At 31.9% G+C, this 23611-nt stretch overlaps 1 protein-coding gene across 21 annotated transcripts; it reads left to right on the top strand.

Annotated features, from left to right (window-relative positions):
- Positions 1–2649: 2649 nt before the first annotated feature.
- LOC127724045 (quinone oxidoreductase-like protein 2) lies at positions 2650–22698 on the top strand. Of its 21 annotated transcripts, none has more exons than XM_052230820.1 (9): positions 2650–2740; positions 4969–5077; positions 6304–6400; positions 8491–8615; positions 10271–10380; positions 13138–13219; positions 16215–16399; positions 20772–21000; positions 21896–22698. In XM_052230820.1, exons 1-9 carry the CDS (start codon positions 2706–2708, stop codon positions 21980–21982), a joined length of 1059 nt encoding a protein of 352 aa, XP_052086780.1. In that variant the 5' UTR covers positions 2650–2705; the 3' UTR covers positions 21983–22698. The 21 variants fall into 21 exon arrangements, with proteins under 21 accessions (XP_052086780.1, XP_052086815.1, XP_052086918.1 ...); XM_052230837.1 differs by having other exon boundaries at positions 2660–2746; XM_052230829.1 differs by lacking the exon at positions 2650–2740 and adding an exon at positions 2776–2913.
- The last annotated feature ends 913 nt before the right edge of the window (positions 22699–23611 follow it).

Below are 23611 nucleotides of genomic sequence, written 5' to 3' on the forward strand. Positions count from 1 at the left end.
CGAAATTCAATAAAACCATTTTCTTGTAAAGATTCAGCTGATGATTTAGGAAATCTATTTCTATTAACATTTTTACAGTTTTCTTTAAAATTACCATGACAATTACTCTTTAAAAATTTATTAGTTTTAAAATTCACAATGAAATCAAAATGTACATAAAGTAATTTACATCTTATAAAGTCCCAAACAAAATCTGAAAGCTTCCATTTGCAAATCGTGCAAATGCTCTTTTTTAACTGTTTGTTCAGTTGCGCAATGATTGTGTAAAGTGCTTAACATAATAGACCAGATGACTTTAAAACCGTTAATGTTATTATAACCATCAAGAACCTGTGAAATAAAACAGCAAATCATGTATACACATGCTAAATCTATGTTCAAATTGTTTAATAGTTTCTGGCCACCCAAATACCACTTTCAGTTTCATTCCTCGATAGGTACAAGTCATCTTTAGATTAATTCAATCATGAATCATTCTGTTTCAGGTATAATATGATAAAAGTTATTTCCCTTGATGGAAAGTAATCCAATGCAGAGCAATTGTTTAGACTACAAATTGCAGTTTTTTTATAGTTCAGAGAACAATTCTATTGTGTGACATGAAATAATTGGGTTAATTTTCATTTAAATGCAAAAAATGGTGAATAACACTAAAATTAACAATGTGCGATGAATAACCCTTTTATTCACCGATGATTTACCCTTTCTGCCTCTAGCTTTATACACAAGTTATCAAAATGATGTCACTGACTAAGGTATGTTAGCACAATGGCAATGACAATGGCTAGGTAAGAGGTCAATTGAGAGATGACGAAACAAGTATTGGAAATTCATTTATATATATAGTGAATATGATAGCTTTCACAAACAGCCCTTTTCAGGGTCATCAATATCATAAAGAAAGAGCCTTTGTTGTACATATACATGATATAAGGAATTTTAAGACACAAAACAATTCTCGGACTAAGTGTGTTGACAATCCCTTACTACAGTAAGGCATGTGCAGGAGCTTCTTTAACAGGTACATGTATTTTCATTGGTTTGAAAAGCCATCCTACTGTTAGTTTGGTATAATTAAACTATCCTGGTCCCTTAGAAGCAGTTCATATCCAAAATTGTCAAACCTAAAAAGTTATTTCTGACTCCACCCTCTGAGAAATAACCTTTTAAGGTTGAAAATTTTAGATATTCACCCTTCCTTCAGGCCAAAATTATTATATAAACATATGAAAAATAAGCATTTGGGACAAGAGCGCATGATACACCCTATTTGTGCATATTAAATTTATTGCAAGAATAAATGGAATATATATAAGGCATTTAATTAGAAGCAAATAAAATGGCTCTGTAAATAAGCATGCATGAGAATACGCTTTGGCATATAAATATTGTGTAAAATATGACTGTTCAAAGTCCCATAACTCTGGAATGACAGACCAGACAATTTTCAAAATCAAAAGCTAGTTTCATCCACCAATCTCAGCAACAGGTTTAGGTTTGTAGTAATTTGATCCAAGCATACTAGAGCTGCTGCATGACATTTAAAAAAATGGCTTTGTTAAATTGATGGTCGAAGTCTATAACATTGGAATCAGGGGTGGATCCAGGATTTTAGGTTAGGGGGGCCTGGGGCGCAAACTGATTTTTTTTTTTAGGTAAAATTATCGATATATTCTTTATTAAGCTGAGGACAACAAATCCTTTGCAACACCACCGCCTGAATCAGCCCCTGGGAATGACATATCAGAATTTTTTTCAACTCTAACAGTGTGTTATGTTCACCAACTTTAACAATTATGTAAAGTTTCCAGTAAACAATCCAAGCAAACTCAAGCTATGGTACAACATGTGAAAATTTATTTTAAATCTGACAATTAAAGTCCTGTAACTCTGGATCCTGTATTAGACCTGTATTAATGATCAGTTCTCAGACATAACGAGTTATAATAATTCCACAATTTATAATGTTTAATGTAGATGTATTATAAATTCATATAACAAGACAACAAAATAAAATATGAATCAGGGCCAAGGGGATAATAGAGCTAACAGGATCAAGGCGTGAATCAAGGCAAATGGCACAGGCACTTCGGAAGGACGACTTTCCATATATAATGGATAGCGCTATCTTCCTATTGATAGTTCTAAACAAAATCCTGTGCTGAAAGGACCCAGATTCATTTAATCACCTATCATTGTGCAGATATTGTCCCTCTATTGTCCATGTCAATCAATAGAGTTCACAACAATAATTACATAATTTACGGGAATTTCTCAAACATCTATCTCAACTATAGTTTATTAAGGTGACCTTTCTCTAGAAAACGAAAAAATGCATAACAAAATCCAGGCTAGTTTTTAGTTTTCTCATTTCTGTGTAACCTGGTAAAGGAGAGTCTTTAAAATAAAATACCAAATTTTGGTAACAAAATATTCTCCCCTTTATAGTGGACTGTCAGGGGAGGATTCAGGCGGGGGCGTGGCTCCGCTCGGCGAACGTTTCAGTATACTTATGACCTTTTTCACAAATTACATAATTGTGTACATTGTCACATGACTGTAACATTCATTTATGATCCAACTTACAACTTTTACAGTTCTACTTTCTATTTTCCCACGTTTTCTACTTTCTCTTTTGAACTTCCGGCTGACGGAATACCTCTGGACTGTTCCATGCTATTGTTGTTTAAATTACTCTTGCTGAAATGCATAGATTAGCTCGTCTTACCCAAGCTATAGTGTAAGAGTAACGAACTTTTAGATCAACCAAGAAATAATACAATACATAATTTCAGTCAACTACTTCACATATTATGCCTTTATACTTGAATATGACTGTCAGAAAGAAGTGTGACCTACTTTCACTTTAACAACCTGATTACCTTTGGAATCCACAACTGATAACATTTACAGGTCTTCTTTTTTTCTATTTTTCTATTAAGCAAAATGAAGGTCATCATTACAATACAATATGAGCTTGTAGGGTTTCACAGTTTACACTTGGTGTCCATGAATAAATAATTTGTGTTGCACTTCTTATTTCCACATAATACAACAGTTATGCTACTAAACATACATATTCACGGTAGTGTGACATACATGCATGGTCACAGTGGTGTGACCATACACTCATATCATCAGTGTGCTCGTACACTCATGGTCACAGTTCAGGTGTTTCCATAATAAATGCATGATTGCCAATTATTAAAAGAAAACCTTTTTCACAATAATTTATAATGCCAATATATACTGCCTTACTGGAGTAGGAGTGCTGAATTATTCCTTTTTCTATAGTACTGATAAATTCCAAATTAATTAAATCTCTGTTTTAAGTGCAAAAGATATCAATGAAGACATAGAAAGATGCTATTGGTAAACCTGTCCGTCTTAGGCTTCTATTTTGGCATTGCACAAGTCATGTCTTCTTTGACTGTCCATGGCGTTAAAACACTAAATCGCTGGGATGTGTTTTAATTGATTTTAGTCTCTGATGCATGATTTTTTTATTGTTTATTGTTTTTGGCTTTTAACTAGCTTTCAGTAACTGTGAGTACTTTCAAATCGTACTTTTGTGTTAATTTGACCTGTTGACAAAATTTGTAATGCATTTCTGTAATTCAATGTTTACTTATTTTGTGTTAATTATCTCGTCTCACTTTTATTTAATATGTACCACCTTTGATAAGTATTTAGTATGACGATAAATTTTCACTTCTGTACTCGTACTCTGAACAACAAATTTATTAATTTTGTAAAAAATGTTTACTTCCGTACTAACAACAAAATTATTATATTTAAATTTACCTGTGTACGTTGTTTTATTTAACGCCATTTTATCCCAGGTTAGAGTTGTCTTATTGATATTCTTCCTCCAACTTTTTTATTACTACCTGTAACTTCTATGTTATATAGGCACCTACGTCTTAATATTGTATTTATATTGTGTCATAGATCAAACTTATTCGTTCAGTGTATGTTTACTTGTTTTTGTTTAAATGTCTTTTTGATCGAGTTAAACCATTTCCATTGATATTTTATAGTGTGTTTTTTTATGTTGTAATGTTACACTACTGTCTCAGGTTAGGGTGAAGGTTGGCGCTTGTTAAAACGTTTAAACCTGCTGCAATTTCATGCACCTGTCCTAAGTCAGGAGCCTGTTGTTCAGTGGTTGTCGTTTGTGGTGTGGTTCTTAGGTGTTTCTCGTTTCGCTTTTTTTATATAGATTAGACCGTTGGTTTTCTTGTTTCACTCACTCACTCACTCACTCAGAATTGTTTTACACTAGTCATTTTGGGGCCCTTTTTAGCTAGCTGTTCGGTGTGAGCCAAGGCTCCGTGTTGAAGGCTGTACTTTGACCTATAATTGTTAACTTTTTATACATTGTGACTTGGATGGAGAGTTGTCTCATTGGCACTCATACCACATCTTCATATTTATATTCGTTCTAATTCACAGTGTTGTTGTCATAAAAAATCATATTTTAATGAATACAACCTAAAACAATTAAGAAATATTTATTTTTTTAACAAAACTTAAGATTGCCAACTTTGTTTTAATTGGAGACATCTGTTGTTCCCCCATACATACATCGGTATCTCAACAGAAAACCCTTAAAAGAAAAAATCATAAAAAAAAATGGATTCTCAGGTAATATTGTAGTAATGTCCATTGTAATTTGGCAGCTTCTATGGAGCTAACTTAATGTGATTGCTTGTTGTGTGTAAATTACCAATTGCATTCATTGCATTTATTTTAATATATATTCAACTACAGTACCATTGGCAGTTGTAATATTTCCATGGTGACACATTGATCAAATTAAAAAGTGTTTCCAAATGTTATGAAAGCAAATAACTACACATGGTATTTGAATAAGACAAAAGCAGATTGGAAATAAATCAAGATATCATGTATATCATCTGTGAAAATGCCATAATCAGCACTATTTCATAATGTATATTTATTTAGATCTGAAGCCAGAAGAACAATGTTTACAGCAGCAGTTTGTACAGAGATTAGCAAACCATTGGAGATTCAACAGAAGAAAGACCATCAATTATCTCCTTATGATGATGAGGTAATAAAGCTTAATTCTAAGGCCTAAAAGAAAAGCTCAATTTGAATGCTATTGAACCTTTTATGATCATAATCATGATAAAAAATCTATAATTGTTATAATTGTTATTATTTTATTCCATTTTATACCTGAACCTATACATATATATACATGATATAAGAATCAAATCTTTGTCCTTTCCTCAGATCTACTATTATTGTCCTATCCTTTATTTTTATTGTGTCACTGGCCTCACAAATCTATGTCCCTTCTTTTCTCAAATTTTTGTCCTTTTCAACAAGTAATTTCCTGTACATTGTGTTGAGTCAGAATTGCCAAAACATCTTCAAGGATATGACGGTAAAATAGATTTGAGTATTCTTAGATCTATACTAAATGTTGTTTGTGTTTTTTACTTTTTTAAAGTTTATTTTGCACTTTGTGTTGATCTGATGAGGCAAGCCATTCCCAACTGATTTGTTCTTATGTTGTGTTGTCACACCACGTTCCCAGGTGAGGGGAGGGCTGAGTGCTCATAAAACACCCACCATATTCGATAAGTGCCTGTCTGTCCCAGTCAAGTCAGGAATATGACAGTTGTTTTTCATTCGTTTGATGTGTTTGAGCTTTTGATTTTGCAATTTGATAAGGGATTTTCCGATTTGAATTTTCCTTGGAGTATTGTATTTTTTTTATTGACTTTTTTCCAAAGTCACATTACATTACTGAAAATCTACCTGGTAAAAAGAAGACAGATTAGATTAAACAAGGGGCCACAAATTGGTTTCATGACGTCACAGGACACAGATCTATAGAAAGAACAGTTATATATAAGGCTGAACAAAGCGGCATTGATTAGAGTGCCATGACATAACAGATCTAAAAGAGAGGCGAAAGATACCAAAGAGACATTCAAACTCATAAGTCAAAAAATAAACTGACAATGCCATGGCAAAAAAAGAAAAGACCAATAGACAAACAACATTATACAAAACACAACATAGAAAACTAAAGACTGAGCAACACAAAAAACCAGAGGTGATCTTAGGTGCTCAAGAAGCAGATCCTGCTCCACATGTGGCACCGGTAGTGTTGCTCATGTAAGTACAAACACGGTGATAAGTCTAATTCATTAGGTCACATTCCAGGAAAAGGAGGTCAGGATTGTGGTTTTTGACAGAACACAGATTTATTTGAGACTGGACATTGGTTTGACATTTACATATATTTAGATATCTATTTTATAGGTGTTGCTTTCTGTAAAATACTGTGGTATTAATTTTGCTGATATTCTGGTGTGTCAAGGAAAATATCAGTCCAGTATTCCAGTACCATTTACTCCAGGTGCGTAACAAAATGAAATCTATGTCTAACTTAATAAGGGCTTGAGAAATTAATAGATATATTGTTTTTGATACTTATAATTATTTTTCTGGTCATCAGGAGGGAAAATGATTTTTCAAAATACCCTAAACAGTTGTATTTTGCTACAACTTGAACATGTGTTCAAAAATGAATTCTGATGGGTATCACACATAAACTTTTAAAAAATTAAGTCATATTGATGCAGTTTGGTAATCCAATAATTGAACTGGTTTCATTTCAAGAGTGTTATAAGGATGTATTTGATATTTCATTGATTGAGGGCACATACCGAAATAAATAATTTTTTAGGGTTGACAATTTTGGATATTCATCGCTTTGAAGGGGCCACAATTGTTTTTAACTTTTATTATACCGAACTAACAGTGGAAGGGCCTTTTGAACCATTGAAAAAGCACTTACCTTACTGTATTGTAACAAACACAAGTTAAATTAACGTTCGAAAACAAATTTGTGTCTTGCAATTTCTCGTATGTATAACAAAGGTAGAATCTTTTGTAAAATATTGATGGCCCTGAAAAGGACTGTTTATAAGACATATCCTCGGCACTAGATGCATTTCCAAACCCTTGTTTCCTCCTCACTCGATGGGCTTCCTGTAACGTGAACATTGCCATTTTGTTTACTTACGTCTGTGATGTCATTTTCATGGGAGATAACTCGTGTACAAATCAAGAAACTTAAAAAGGTTATTCATCGGTGAATAATAGGGTTATTCACCGCTGGGTGTGAATTTTATACAATTACTGTCTTTTGATGAGTTTTCAAAAGTCAATTAAACCACATATTTACCGAAACAAAAGACACTTATTGTTTTATTCCATATTCCGAGAGAAATGTATGTAATGGCAATTATTTATCAAAACCAATTGTACATCAAACTTTTTTTACCAAAATTATGCACGTAAAAGCACGCGACGTTTTGCGTGGTGATTATACTTTTTCCGCAGGTGAATATGCTTATTTATTCAAAATCCCATTCATATAGAAAAGCCTACTAAAATCTTATCAATATGGAATAATTAGGGTTATTCATCCTTCCTTGCATTTAAATGAAAATGAACTGAATTATTCCATGTCACGTGATAACATTTTACCCAACAGAATTGTTTATGATATATGTAAGGTATAATAACATTAGATGTAACATTTATAGAATAACTAATCGAAGAATTCAAATAGAGAAAAATATTCAACAAGTGACCGAACAACACATTAATTCACGAATGCGCGTAGCGCATGAGTTAATTATCAGTGTTGTTCGGTCACGAGTTGAATATTTTTCGATATTTGAATTCTTTGATTAGTTAATTTTTTTTATTACATTGGCAAATGCTTTTTTTAATGAAATTAATGTAGAAAATGTAAGGAACTATATCTTTTTTCTACGCATTCACAATTTGTTTTGATCCGACGTTATCGACGTCTTGACAACGCCTATTGTTGTATGACGTCAGAGAGTGAAATAACCACATTTATTTCACATGTGAAATTATCGGTTTTTATTTGACTGGGAAATCAATGTAATTCATTGCTACCAATAAGTTCTTTTATTAGAAAAGTGAACAAACTATGTTGTTCAAGCAAAACCTGTAAATATACGTGTATCATAAAGGTTATTTATACATAATTCATTGTTAAAAGTCAAAATGAAAAAGTGCAAACAGTCATCTATTTATAATAAAAATTGTTTCTTTAATAATTGAAGGATGGAGAAATGTGAATACATCGATAACAAAGAGAAAGATTGATATAATAAATAATACCTGAAAAAGATTGTAACTTTTGTATTCTATTGTAGGGTTATTACAGAGAAAAAATTCAAGGATATTCATTCTTGTTATCCTAAAAGAAGAATTCAATGGGAATAGAAAATTAAATACTCTTAAATACTTCATTACACAAAATTTTCATCTTAATTTAAGTTTTTGCAAAAGAAAATAAAAAATCTTTTTATGTATTTTTCTTAATGAACATAGAAAAATGCACAAATTTGACTCCCTAATCATGTTTTAACCAGTTGTTGAATGTTAAAGTTATTGGTATTCCAGGAACTGAAGTGACTGGTATTGTTGAAGAGGTTGGAAAAAATGTAAAAACACTTAAGAAGGGAGATAAAGTGATTTCACTAATTATGAATGGTGGATTTTCTACTCATTGCATTTCACCAGCGATGGTTAGTATTATGGTTAATTTCAAGAACACATTGTATTATACTATAACACGTAGAATTGGCAGAATATGCACAAATAACCTACTCTGTCAGTGTCTATCCTTAATTTTGTCTATCCATCCACCTGATTGCCAAACTTTTGTTACAATTTAACAATTTACTGAGCTTCTGTGATCAAATTTGATTTCATATTTGTCTTGCCTTTCATGATCTGCTGGTATTTTCTGTAAGCCAATAGTTAGATGAAGGTAAAGTTTTATATTGTATCACGATCTTGATAATGTTGAGTTGGACTGGTTAAAGACATTTGAGATCTACTGTTTAACTTCTTTCTGTTTGCTTTCATTTTTTTTTTAAACTCAAAGTCGCAGAATGGGAGACTTAGGGTTTACTATAAAAGCTATATATTTCAGAAGGTAGAAGACCTGGATGCTTCATACCTTGTAATCAGATACCTTATGTGACGAAGTTTTCATCTTTTATATGTCAATTGTCCTTGACCTCATTTTCATTGTTTAGCGACTGATTGAAATGAAGTATATTTTTTTGTCATGTGAAATACTCACTTATTATGAATAATAGGATAACTATATTGGTATTTGGGATCCTTGCAAGTTCTACATGTACGTCAGACAGGGTTCACCTGACCTTGACCTCATTTCATAGATCAGTGAGTAAGGTTAAGTTTTCATAGTCAAGTCTGTATCTCATATACTATAAGCAATAGTTCAACTATATTTGGTGTATGGTATGATTGTTAGGTGTTCATGTTTGCCTAGTAGGTTTCATTTGACCTTGACCTCATTTACATGGATCTTTAATAGTTTATGTAATACTTGTAGTAAAACCTTCATATAACAGACATATATATAAGTACATGATAAGTAAAGTGAGACATTAAAAGTGTGCAATTTTTTTTTCAAAGACAAAAACACAGTAAACTATGTTTTATTTTATGATTTTAATAAGTTCTTGGAACAAAAAATTTCTTTCAATTTAAGTTTTTTTAAAACCGCTACTTTTAGTAATAGATTAACCAAATTTTTTTTTTTATCTTTGAAAAATTTGAATGGTGAGAAATTGAATAAATTTATTGTTCCATTTTAAAACTTCATAGATTTTTTGTATTACATGCTGACCTTTATAGAGCAATTATACATTTTTTATGTATTGTCATTTCTTTTATATTTTTAGTAGTTGGCTTTCATTGTGATTTATGAAATTAAGACATACAAAGAATGTATTCCGTGCTTATCTTATAGAAAACTCTAACAATTGTTCCTCAAAGTGTGTTTACGAAATTTGAATTCCGGTTATAAGATTCTGTTACAACAACATCATCATAAACAAAACTGAGATGTGAAAAATTCATTTTAATTCTTATCTCCCCTTAAACTGTATTGACTCCTGTTAAGAAACAAAATAAAACTTTGTTCTGTTATTAAGTAATTTATACAAAAATGAAAATCCATATATTTTCTTTTATCAATTTTGGCAAAATTATTTGGATAAGAAACATAAAATATAATTTCAAAATGAAGTAATTTTAATTCCTTGTGTCTTGGTCTTATTGGAACAAAAGGCCTTGATTAAAATTGGACCAATATTAAAAATAATGTACAGTAGGCAGTAACATGTCATCTGTTTTATAATTGTAGTTTACATGGAAACTCCCATCTTCAGTAGATCTGAGAGCAGGTGCAGGTCTGATAGTGAATTATGGTACAGCATACTTGGCTCTAACCAGGAAAGCAAATTTACAACAAGGGTAAACCACTTTTAGCTCAGCTTCATGGCATTATGGTCAACTTTAAAAAATCTTTTCCTCTGAAACCAATAGACCAATTTCAAGCAAAATTTGACTGAATGATCCATAGGGTATTTAATAGCATAAAGTTTGTGTTTTTATTATGCCCCCGCCGTAGCGGTGGGGGCATTAAGTTTTACCCTTGTCCGTCTGTACGTACGTACGTACGTCCGTCCGTCCCAAAATTGGTTTCCGTTCTCTAACTTGAGTTTGCCTCAACCAATTGTTATGAAACTTATACACAATGCTTATTACCACAAAACACAGATCAAATTTGAATTTTGGTGGCGTCACTTTATTCGTTCTAGAGTTATTTCCTTTATAAATGGAAAAATGGAAAAATTTTTAGTTTCCGTTCTCTAACTTAAGTTTGCCTCAACTAAATGTTATGAAACTTATACACAATGCTTATTACCACAAAACACAGATCAAGTTTGAACTTTGGTGGTGTCACTTTCACCATTCCAGAGTTATGCCCTTTTATAAATGGAAAAATTGCAAAATTTTTAGTTTCCGTTCTCTAACTTAAGTTTGCCTCAACTAAATGTTATGAAACTTATACACAATGCTTATTACTACATAATACAGATTAAGTACAAAATTTGGTGGCTACACTTTTACCATTCTTGAGTTATGTCCCTTTATAAACATAAAAATTGCTGAATTTTTCGTTTCCGTTCTCTAACTTAAGTTATGGGACTTACACACAATGCTTATTACCACAAAACTCAGATCAAGTTCAAATTTGGGTAGCGTCACTTTTAATGTTCTTCAGTTATGTCCCTTTATAACTATATAATATGCAAGCGGGGGCATCATCTGTGTCCACATGTGGACACTATCCACATTTATTTGTTCTTCCTAATCAACCAAAATTGCTGCCATGGCTAAAAATAAAAGATAAGTGTAAAATGTAGTAATTGTATAATATATGGAAAATTGTAATAGAAAGAGAATATCTGAAATGACAAAATGTTAAGAATATTAAGATTTACTAGCATTCCTTTTGCCCCAAAATTATCATATGACTCCTTATAGGAGTTATTGCCCCTAAATAATGATTTTGTTTTTACCCATTTTTTGAGGCTTTTGGCTATTACCTTACAAACAATAGAAGATAGCATGAAGCTCTAACAGTAAAAATTATCGGCAAATTAAGGTCTACAAATAAGTCAAACATAACCAAAATTGTCAATCAACTCCTTTATGAAGTTAATGCTCTTCAATTACAAGTTTAACCATATTTTTTTTTATTTATCTCTTCTTGAAAACTTAAATAGATAGAGGGAAATTGTAAACAGCAAAGATTATCAACAAGAGATGATCTACAAAGAAAAGAAATCAAATGACTAAAGCCTATCTCCGTTTAGAAGTTATTATTCTTAAATGATGTTTTAACATATTTTTAGTCTTTGGCAATTATTTTGAAAAGTATAACAGTTAGAGAGAAACTGTACAATAAGCAAACATAACTGTTTGCAAAAAAGTTAAATAAAAATCAAAATGGCTTATCTTTCCCTGGTGAACGATTCAGGGTCTTAGTAGCCTCTTATTTTTATACCCCCGCCTTAGTGGAGGGGGCATTAAGTTTTACCCTTGTCTGTCTGTACATACGTCCCATAATTGGTTTCCGTTCTCTAACTTTAGTTTGCATCACCCAAATGTTATGAAACTTATACACAATGCTTATTACCACAAAACACAGATCAAGTTTGAATTTGGGTGGTGTCACCTTTACCTTTCTAGAGTTATGCCCCTTTACAAATTAAAAAATTGCTGAATTTTTCATTTCCGTTCTATAGTTTAAGTTTGCCACAACCAAATGTTATGAATCTTATACACAATGCTTATTACCACAAAACACAGATCAACTTTGAATTTGGGTGGTGTCACTTTTACCTTTCTAGAGTTATACCCTTTACAAATGGAAAAATTGCTGAATTTTTCATTTCAGTTCCATTACTTAAGTTTGCCTCCACCAAATGTTATGAATCTTATACACATTGCTTATTACCACAAAACACAGATCAAGTTTGAATTTTGGTGTCGTATCTGTTACTGGTCTAGAGTTGTGCCCTTTACAAATGGAAAAATTGCTGAATTTTTCGTTTCCTTTCTCTAACTTAAGTTTGCCTCAAACAAATGTTATGAAACACAATGCTTATTACCATGAAACTCAGATCAAGTACGAATTTGGGTAGTGTCACTTTAACTGTTCTTCAGTTATTCCCCTTTATAACTTTGTATGCAAGTTGGGGCATCATCTGTGTCCCATGGACACATTCCCTTTTTTTTTTTATTTAATGAAATGCAAGAGAGTGGTTTAATTTTACTTAATATGGATTGAGTTAATTACAAGTAGTAAAAAATAGTGTAAAAAATAACAAATTATGTTGGTTGAATAAAATTGAGTTCTAATACAAACCAGCAACAAAAGTACATCACTAAAGCCTGACAAGTTTGAAATGAATACAGCAGATACAAATAAATATTTAACATACATACCAAGTTTCAAAATGGACAAAAAGAAATATTAAGACAACTTTTAAATTTATATGGCAAATTATGATTTTAACGCCAATTTCATGCTTAACTGGACATAAACAAACGATAGTGCATAGGGGGACATGTCCTATGGATACATATTCCTATTATAGTTTAGTTCAAATATGTTTTATAGATGTTCCCAAGCCAATAATACAATTGTTTTGATTTCAGAGAATCTGTTTTAGTTACAGCAGCAGCTGGTGGAACTGGTTTAGCTGCAGTAGAAATAGCCAGTAAAGTATTCAAATCAAAGGTAGTCATAGTTACAGAAGTTAAGTGAAACCTATCCAAGAATCTGTGACACTTGAATTGTCTCTATCATATCATATGCTCTTAAGGACATAATATTTGGTTACAGGGAAGGTATAAATGTGCCAATGTTAAATTATTTCTTTTATATATTCTTGCATACCCACTTCATTTTAGACTTACAAATTTATGTGAAAACAAAGCAATTTTGTTATTTATGGCAGAAAAAGGAAATTTAGGATGTCTTTCCATGCTAGATATCTAATGAATATTCTTTTAGGAGCAAAAGATTGCAGAAAAAAATCAGGAACAAATAGATTCAAAGATAATAATTATTACTTCTGACCAGTCAAAAAAATTACTTTGTCTGTACAATAATCGATCATATACTAAGAACTCAATAAAAAAAGAGCAGGATGTATTACAAAAGTAAAGTCATTATTACCGTAAGTTTTGTCTCTATTCGACAAACTTCGACTCTAATAGACAAATTTTGGAAGCTTTATAAATAATTCTATTTCCATAGTGTTCACATATGACTAAAATCACATCATGTCTATGAAAAACAATAAAGGATACTCAAAGATTTGACCATCAGAAGCAGTATTGTTCAGGTAACTTAACAAATGAAGAAATCCCTTATAGATACCTTAACTTAATCAGTGTTCTCCACAGAAATTTTTGAAGGCGCAAAAAATTGTAGCGCATAACCCTTTTTTTAGCTCACCTGACCCGAAGGGTCAAGTGAGCTTTTCTCATCACTTGGCGTCCGTCGTCCGTCGTCGTCCGTCGTCGTTAGCTTTTTACAAAAATCTTCTCCTCTGAAACCACTGGGCCAAATTTAACCAAACTTGGCCACAATCATCATTAGGGTATCTAGTTTAAAAAATGTGTCCGATGACCCCGCCAACCAACCAAGATGGCCGCCATGGCTAAAAATAGAACATAGGGGTAAAATGTAGATTTTGGCTAATATCTCTGAAACCAAAGCATTTAGAGTAAATCTGACATAGGGTAAAACTGATTATCAGGTCAAGATCTATCTGCCCTGAAATTTTCGGACAAATCTGACAACATGTTGTTGGGTTGCTGCCCCTGAATTGGTAATTTTAAGGAAATTTTGCAGTTTTTGGTTATTATCTTGAATATTATTATAGATAGAGATAAACTGTAAACAGCAATAATGTTCAGCAAAGTAAGATCTACAAATAAGTTGTCATGACCAAAATTGTCAGTCGACCCCTTTAGGAGTTATTGCCCTTAATAGTCAATTTTTAACCATTTTTCGTAAATTTTTGTAATCTTTTACAAAAATCTTCTCCTCTGAAACTACTGATACAAATTTAACCATACTTGGCCATAATCATTATTAGGGTATTTAGTTTAAAAAGTTTGTCCGATGACCCCGCCTTCCAACCAACATGGCCAACTTAGTTAAAAATAGAACATAAGGGTAAAATGCAGTTTTTGGTTTATATCTCTGAAACTAAAGCATTTAGAACAAATCTGACAGGGGGGCAAAAATGTTCATCAGATTTAGATTTATCTGCCCTGAAATTTTCAGACAAATCCGACGACCCGTTGTTGGGTTGCTGCCCCTGAGTTAGTAATTTTACAAACATTTTGCAGTTTTTTGTTATTAACTTAGATATTATTATAATATCTAATATCTAATACTATTAATTATGATTTTAACCTTATTTTACATGATTTCCAAAGCATCAGTAAATACAGGTGAGCGACACAGGCTCTTGAGAGCCTCTAGTTTTGAGTGGGCTATTGTGACACGGAACAATCCTTCAGAAATACAATATGAATTTAAAAGCTTTATGACAGGCTAGGTGTTTAATTATGTACACTATTTATAAATTATTATAAAATAAAATCAAATCAATTTACACTCATCACAGTCCATTAGAGTAAAAATTTAATTCAAGGAGTCCAAATTTAGTAATTTCAAGAGAATATTCTCCTGTTCTTTGAGCATCAGCCCTTTCTAAAGATATTATATTATCTAATTATTAAGCAGTTTGTATTTTTTGGAATACAACTTTTTTTAAAACAAAAGAAATGAAAAACAGGTGTTTGTCATTTCGAGATCGTTTCCGTGTGTATTTGGTACTATCTTTTCTTTGGCAAGTAGAAGCCTGACAAATTCTTCAAAGTTAAGTCCAAAAAAGTATTTACTAGTAACATTATGCATATGCTTCTAAGTTTCTGTTCCCAACTATTGACATCTAGTTGTTAATTGTATTAGTTTTCCCATGCAAAGACCAAAAACCGACATAACTGATTTATTTTTTTAAACATGACAATTAAAGAGGAATTTTACTTTCTATGAACAAAATGTCGCGTTCTGACCCTAACTATCGATTCACATTTTTAATTTATCATAAATATAAGTTTACTGACGTTTTTTTACGTAAAACGACTTCCATTCATAAATATTTGTAGTTGTGTATTGCAAAGCTACCACATGTTTTCATCATGTTCATTGGTTGTATTTAAATAGATTTTATGATTGACCAATGAGAAAATTTGATATTTAATTCGGCAAAGAAATCAGGAAAGCCATGCATAAAAAAGTTTCGTATTTGTTTTTCGATCTTTTTCGGTAATTCCAACACTGAAACACTGAAAAAAGTATCCAAGAAAAATATTTATTTATTCGATTATATTAATCTATGCAATTATGCAATCTGATAAGGCAAATACAGGTAAAGGATAGACTGGAGTCAATCAATAATTGTGTAATTTGGTGTAATATTGATTATCTTCTCAGCTGCTCAGCCGCGATCTTAAACTTTACAAAAGTTATCAACAGTTCATAATTAAATATGAAAATTAACACGCTGCAGGATTATCTTTTAAGGCACTGTGTGCCAAAGTAAGCGCTGCAGGGACAACAAAAATATTTGGAAGGCGCTGCGGTCCGTCATATTGGCCCTGGGAGAACACTGTTAATAATTATACATATTGTTATTTGACATTACATATAGCATGTTATAGCAGCCTGTGGAGGCCCAGAGAAGGGAAATATTGCCAAATCTAAAGGTGCTACAGATGTTATAGACTATAAACAGGAGAAGTTACGGAGCAGGATTGGAGAAATCACGGGTGGAGATGGTGTAAATGTTGTTTTTGATCCTGTAGGTGGTGATATGTTCTTAGACTGTGTCAAAAGGTAAATTGAAGATGCAATAAGTAAAACAGCTATTACTTCCTATAGGAACAAACAAACAAAATTCAGAAGAGACCATTTTAAAAGATCCACAATCCATACCAAATTGATGTCAGGACAAATATTATTAAGATGTTACCAAAAACAACCACAGATAAGCATTCCTAACTTTGGACATGCATAAATATTATGTGGCAGTGTTAGTTTTTTTAGCACTTGATCATTCCCCTTTGACTCTAAATAAGAAGAATAACAAAAGAGACATAAAAGTATATTTAAAATCAGTTCTAAAAAGCACATAACTCTATAATACAAGTTTAGTAGATAAAACAAAAACAGACCAGTAAGAGTTAAAACTGTTTTTATGCCCCAGCCTTATGCCCCCGCCGTAGCGGAGGGAGCATTAATTTTTACCCTTGTCCGTCCGTATGTACGTACGTCCCAAAGTTGGTTTCCATTCTCTAACTTTAGTTTGCCTCAACCAAATGTTATGAAACTTACACAAAATGCTTATGACCACAAAACACAGATCAAAATTGAATTTTGGTGGTGTCATTTTAACGGTTTTAGAGTTATGCCCCTTTACAAATGGAAAAATTGCTGAATTTTATGTTTCTGTTCTCTAACTTTAGTTTGCCTCAACCAAATGTTATGAAACTTATACACAATGCTTATTACAACAAAACACAGATCAAGTTTGAATTTGGGTGGTGTCACTTTTACCTTTCTAGAGTTATACCCCTTTACAAATGGAAAAATTGTGAATTTTTTGTTTCCGTTCTCTACTTAAGTTAGCCTCAACCAAATGTTATGAAACTTATACACAATGCTTATTACCACAAAATACAGATCAAGTTTGAATGTTGGTGGTGTCACTTTTATCGTTCTTCAGTTATGTGCCTTTATAACTTAATATGATATGCAAGCGGGGGCATCATCTGTGTCTCATGGAAACATTCCCCATTTATTTTATTTAGTGTATAGTTACAGAATGGAAAAAAAACTTATTTCATTTGTAGTTTGGCTAGGGAAGGAAGAATTCTAATTATTGGATATGCCTCAAAATCTCTTGTTATTTATAGTTTCACTAGAGAAAGAAGAATTCCAGCTATTGGATATGCCTCACGATATATTTTTATTTTTTGTCTGACTGAAGAAGAGAGAATTCACGCTATTGGATATGCCTCAAGATATCTTATTTTATTTTTAGTCTGGATAGAGAAAGGAGAACTCTTACTATTACATATGCCTCACATTATCTTTTTTTATTTGTAGTCTGGCTAGAGAAAGGAGAATTCTAACTATTAGATATGCCTAATGATATCTTATTTTATTTGTAGTCTGGCTAGAGAAGGGTGCCTCATGATATCTTATTTTATTTGTAGTCTGGCTAGAGAAGGGAGAATTCTTACTATTAGATATGCCTAATGATATCTTATTTTATTTGTAGTCTGGCTAGAGAAAGGAGAATTCTAACTATTAGATATGCCTCATGATATCTTATTTTATTTGTAGTCTGGCTAGAGAAGGGAGAATTCTAACTATTAGATATGCCTCATGATATCTTATTTTATTTGTAGTCTGGCTAGAGAAGGGAGAATTCTTACTATTAGATATGCCTCATGATATCTTATTTTATTTGTAGTCTGGCTAGAGAAAGGAGAATTCTAACTATTAGATATGCCTCATGATATCTTATTTTATTTGTAGTCTGGCTAGAGAAGGGAGAATTCTAACTATTAGATATGCCTCATGATATCTTATTTTATTTGTAGTCTGGCTAGAGAAGGGAGAATTCTTACTATTAGATATGCCTAATGATATCTTATTTTATTTGTAGTCTGGCTAGAGAAGGGAGAATTCTAACTATTAGATATGCCTCATGATATCTTATTTTATTTGTAGTCTGGCTAGAGAAGGGAGAATTCTTACTATTAGATATGCCTCATGATATCTTATTTTATTTGTAGTCTGGCTAGAGAAAGGAGAATTCTAACTATTAGATATGCCTCATGATATCTTATTTTATTTGTAGTCTGGCTAGAGAAGGGAGTATTCTAACTATTAGATATGCCTCATGATATCTTATTTTATTTGTAGTCTGGCTAGAGAAGGGAGAATTCTTACTATTAGATATGCCTAATGATATCTTATTTTATTTGTAGTCTGGCTAGAGAAGGGAGAATTCTAACTATTAGATATGCCTCATGATATCTTATTTTATTTGTAGTCTGGCTAGAGAAGGGAGAATTCTTACTATTAGATATGCCTCATGATATCTTATTTTATTTGTAGTCTGGCTAGAGAAAGGAGAATTCTAACTATTAGATATGCCTCATGATATCTTATTTTATTTGTAGTCTGGCTAGAGAAGGGAGAATTCTAACTATTAGATATGCCTCATGATATCTTATTTTATTTGTAGTCTGGCTAGAGAAGGGAGAATTCTTACTATTAGATATGCCTAATGATATCTTATTTTATTTGTAGTCTGGCTAGAGAAAGGAGAATTCTTACTATTAGATATGCCTCATGATATCTTATTTTATTTGTAGTCTGGCTAGAGAAGGGAGAATTCTAACTATTAGATATGCCTCATGATATCTTATTTTATTTGTAGTCTGGCTAGAGAAGGGAGAATTCTAACTATTAGATATGCCTCATGATATCTTATTTTATTTGTAGTCTGGCTAGAGAAAGGAGAATTCTAACTATTAGATATGCCTCATGATATCTTATTTTATTTGTAGTCTGGCTAGAGAAGGGAGAATTCTAACTATTAGATATGCCTCATGATATCTTATTTTATTTGTAGTCTGGCTAGAGAAGGGAGAATTCTTACTATTAGATATGCCTCATGATATCTTATTTTATTTGTAGTCTGGCTAGAGAAGGGAGAATTCTAACTATAAGATATGCCTCATGATATCTTATTTTATTTGTAGTCTGGCTAGAGAAAGGAGAATTCTAACTATTAGATATGCCTCATGATATCTTATTTTATTTGTAGTCTGGCTAGAGAAAGGAGAATTCTTACTATTAGATATGCCTCATGATATCTTATTTTATTTGTAGTCTAGCTAGAGAAAGGAGAATTCTTACTATTAGATATGCCTCATGATATCTTATTTTATTTGTAGTCTGGCTAGAGAAAGGAGAATTCTAACTATTAAATATGCCTCATGATATCTTATTTTATTTGAAGTCTGGCTAGAGAAGGGAGAATTCTAACTATTAGATATGCCTCATGATATCTTATTTTATTTGTAGTCTGGCTAGAGAAAGGAGAATTCTAACTATTAGATATGCCTCATGATATCTTATTTTATTTGTAGTCTGGCTAGAGAAGGGAGAATTCTAACTATTAGATATGCCTCATGATATCTTATTTTATTTGTAGTCTGGCTAGAGAAGGGAGAATTCTTACTATTAGATATGCCTAATGATATCTTATTTTATTTGTAGTCTGGCTAGAGAAAGGAGAATTCTAACTATTAGATATGCCTCATGATATCTTATTTTATTTGTAGTCTGGCTAGAGAAAGGAGAATTCTAACTATTAGATATGCCTCATGATATCTTATTTTATTTGTAGTCTGGCTAGAGAAGGGAGAATTCTAACTATTAGATATGCCTCATGATATCTTATTTTATTTGTAGTCTGGCTAGAGAAAGGAGAATTCTAACTATTAGATATGCCTCATGATATCTTATTTTATTTGTAGTCTGGCTAGAGAAAGGAGAATTCTAACTATTAGATATGCCTCATGATATCTTATTTTATTTGTAGTCTGGCTAGAGAAGGGAGAATTCTTACTATTGGATATGCCTCATGATATCTTATTTTATTTGTAGTCTGGCTAGAGAAGGGAGAATTCTAACTATTAGATATGCCTCATGATATCTTATTTTATTTGTAGTCTGGCTAGAGAAGGGAGAATTCTAACTATTAGATGTGCCTCATGATATCTTATTTTATTTGTAGTCTGGCTAGAGAAGGGAGAATTCTTACTATTGGATATGCCTCATGATATCTTATTTTATTTGTAGTCTGGCTAGAGAAAGGAGAATTCTTACTATTAGATATGCCTCATGATATCTTATTTTATTTGTAGTCTGGCTAGAGAAGGGAGAATTCTAACTATTAGATATGCCTCATGATATCTTATTTTATTTGTAGTCTGGCTAGAGAAGGGAGAATTCTTACTATTGGAAATACCTCATGATATCTTATTTTATTTGTAGTCTGGCTAGAGAAGGGAGAATTCTAACTATTAGATATGCCTCATGATATCTTATTTTATTTGTAGTCTGGCTAAAGAAGGGAGAATTCTAACTATTAGATATGCCTCATGATATCTTATTTTATTTTTAGTCTGGCTAGAGAAGGGAGAATTCTTACTATTGGATATGCCTCAGGAAAAATACCCAGTATTCCTGCCAACCTTCTTCTTTTGAAATCTGGATCAGCCATGGGTTTATTTTGGGGTGAATATAGAATTATGAACACACCAGTGTTCATGAAATCAGTAGAAGATGTTTTAGAACAGGCAAGACTAGGAAATATAACACCACATGTTGGAAAAGAATTTCCACTTAATAAGGTATGGCATCATTTAGCTAGTTAAAATCAGTCCATTATTGTATATGACCACAAATTTGCGTATAGTTGAATATTATTTTATCAAGCTTGATAAGCTTTGAAAGCTTATACATTGTTCTGACTATTGTAAAATTTATGAATAGGTATGTTCTAAAGAACTACTTTTACTAGATTATTGAATTTTGGTTTACTTTTGCATTCACATCCCTTCATTTCAGGCCAAGGGTTAATGTACTCTCCGCCCCTTAGTCATGCTTCAGTGACATACAAAAAATGTTAAATTGCTGTAGACAACTTTTCAGCAAACAAGTTCAAAAAGGCTTTGTATTGTGCCAATCAACTGATATTTTACATTATTATTCTTTATGCAAATTTCTTATATTATCCATTCATTTCGTTGGACACGGGGCATTTGTTAATTTTCACTAACCTTTCATTAGCCAGACCCACTCATAGCAATATGTGATAATATTAGCAACAGATGCTAATGCCTAAAATTAACACCTGCTGAGCATGAAGTTTGCCGATCAAGAATAATTAACAACCGCTCGGGCAGATGTTTACCGATTCTTATTTCTACATCATTTCCATCGTTTTGTTGTTATTAGTAATCTATCTTAATTTATGACTTTATCTTTACAATTGTCCTTCTAATAACATAGTGCACACTTGAATCATAAGGCATTCAGTATAATAAAAAACATACTGGCCTTGGATGAAGGTGTTAGGGTGATAAACACACTCGGTGAACAAAATATCACTCACGACTTCATCTTGTTTCCCTGGTTGATATGTCAAGCATTTGATTCTGTCAGGTTTTATGGATTCCACCTTTTTGAATTTACCTTGGAGTTTAGTACTCTTTTTTCGTAAAATCTTTTACAATATTTTTACAGATTAATGAGGCATTCCAGTATGTAATGGGACGAGGATCGACAGGAAAAGTTATCATAAGTATGGACAGACAAGATTCTAATTTATAACATATGTCATCAGTAGGAAGAAAACATTGTCATTTAATGTCCTTGATGGCAAATCTTCAGTCTAACACTGTAAACAGACTCTATGCTAAAGCATGCATATCCTTACAAATGAATAATTATTTTTTTATAAATAAAGATAAGACCAAGAGTACTAAAATTTTTAGCTATTTACTTACCTGTATGTGTTAGTTATCTTCAAGTCTCTTCATGCAATTTATCATTTTTTTTTTTTTATATAAAAATAACCTGGAAGAAAATTGAAACTGGAGGATCACTAGCTTTATTCAAAGCTTTGTCATTTATTGGAAAAAAAACTTTTTTTTTATGCTTTACAAAATGATGAGGAATTTTATTAAAAGTTAGCAGTTTGAGTAAAAACTGTACCATCTTCATTGCACATTATAAAATGGCCTAAGTCAATCGATTATCAAAGTCATTATTTTCTAATTCTGTTTTTTAAAAATGCCTTTGAAAGTAAGAGTGTTTGTATTTTATTGTAAATGCATTTAGGAAGACTGGCTTTCAGACTGTTATAAATCATAGTTTGCTGTTGTATAGATCTAGCTTGCATGTCAGAATGTAGATAGTTAATGTTCAATCGAATTGAGTGAAATATGAATGATAATGCATTGTTATTAATTAATATATATATTATACACAGAAATATTTTTTACAATTTGTTGATTTTTTATGATTATCATTAAAATTTATATATACATAGTGTTTTAGTTTTGTTTTTACCTGCTTTGTCAGAGATTCCACTCTTACAATATGTCTGATGTTCCATCCATGCATCAGAAAGACATAGAGGGTCCCTAATTTGGTTCAAGCACAACTGCACTAATTTTCCTTCAACATCCATCAAACTACACACTTGAACATTTTATTTTGAACAGATTTTAATTATTTTTTCTCTGATTACCCTTCTATGGAACTTTTTTTGTCATTAAATGTTGTAGATGTACCAGTTTAGTCATGTGTAACTTCAACAGTTTATCTGCCTTTGCACAGTGATCGCATAAGATTGGAGATGTGCACATTTTATTTTTGACTTTTTTTTTTTTGCTCAGGATTTTCATGTGAAGACCTAATTAATTTTGTCCTTGAATTCTATAAAGGGTGCCTTTTTTATATAATGTGTAACTTCAACAGGTTTCCTGCAACTTTATTTAAATTTGCACAGTGATTGTACACAGCTTAAAGATATGCACCTCCTATTTTCATTAATTTGAATGAGTTTTCTCAGTTTCCCCATGTATGGAACTTAGTCATTGTTGTCATTGAATGCTATTGATGGTACCTATAATGGCTATATAAAAATAAAGAGATGTGCTATGGTTGCTAATGAGAGAACTTTCCCCAATAGTTCAAATGAAATGGATGTAAGCAACTATAGGTCACCATATGGCCTTTACCTAGAGCCAAACCCATACGGTATAGTAGGCTATAAAAGGCCCAACATGACAAAATGTGAAACAATTTAAATGAGAAAAACCAACGACCTGATAAAGAATTAATGAAAAACACATATGACCGACATGAAACAATGACAACCACTGAACTACAGCCTCTTGACTTGGGACAGGCACATCAAGAATGTGCCTCAGTTGTCTCATGTGAAACCCAAGC

Source organism: Mytilus californianus, unplaced genomic scaffold (genome assembly GCF_021869535.1).
Source record: "Mytilus californianus isolate M0D057914Y unplaced genomic scaffold, xbMytCali1.0.p SCAF_1, whole genome shotgun sequence".
In the NCBI taxonomy this organism is placed as follows: Eukaryota; Metazoa; Mollusca; class Bivalvia; order Mytilida; family Mytilidae; genus Mytilus; species Mytilus californianus.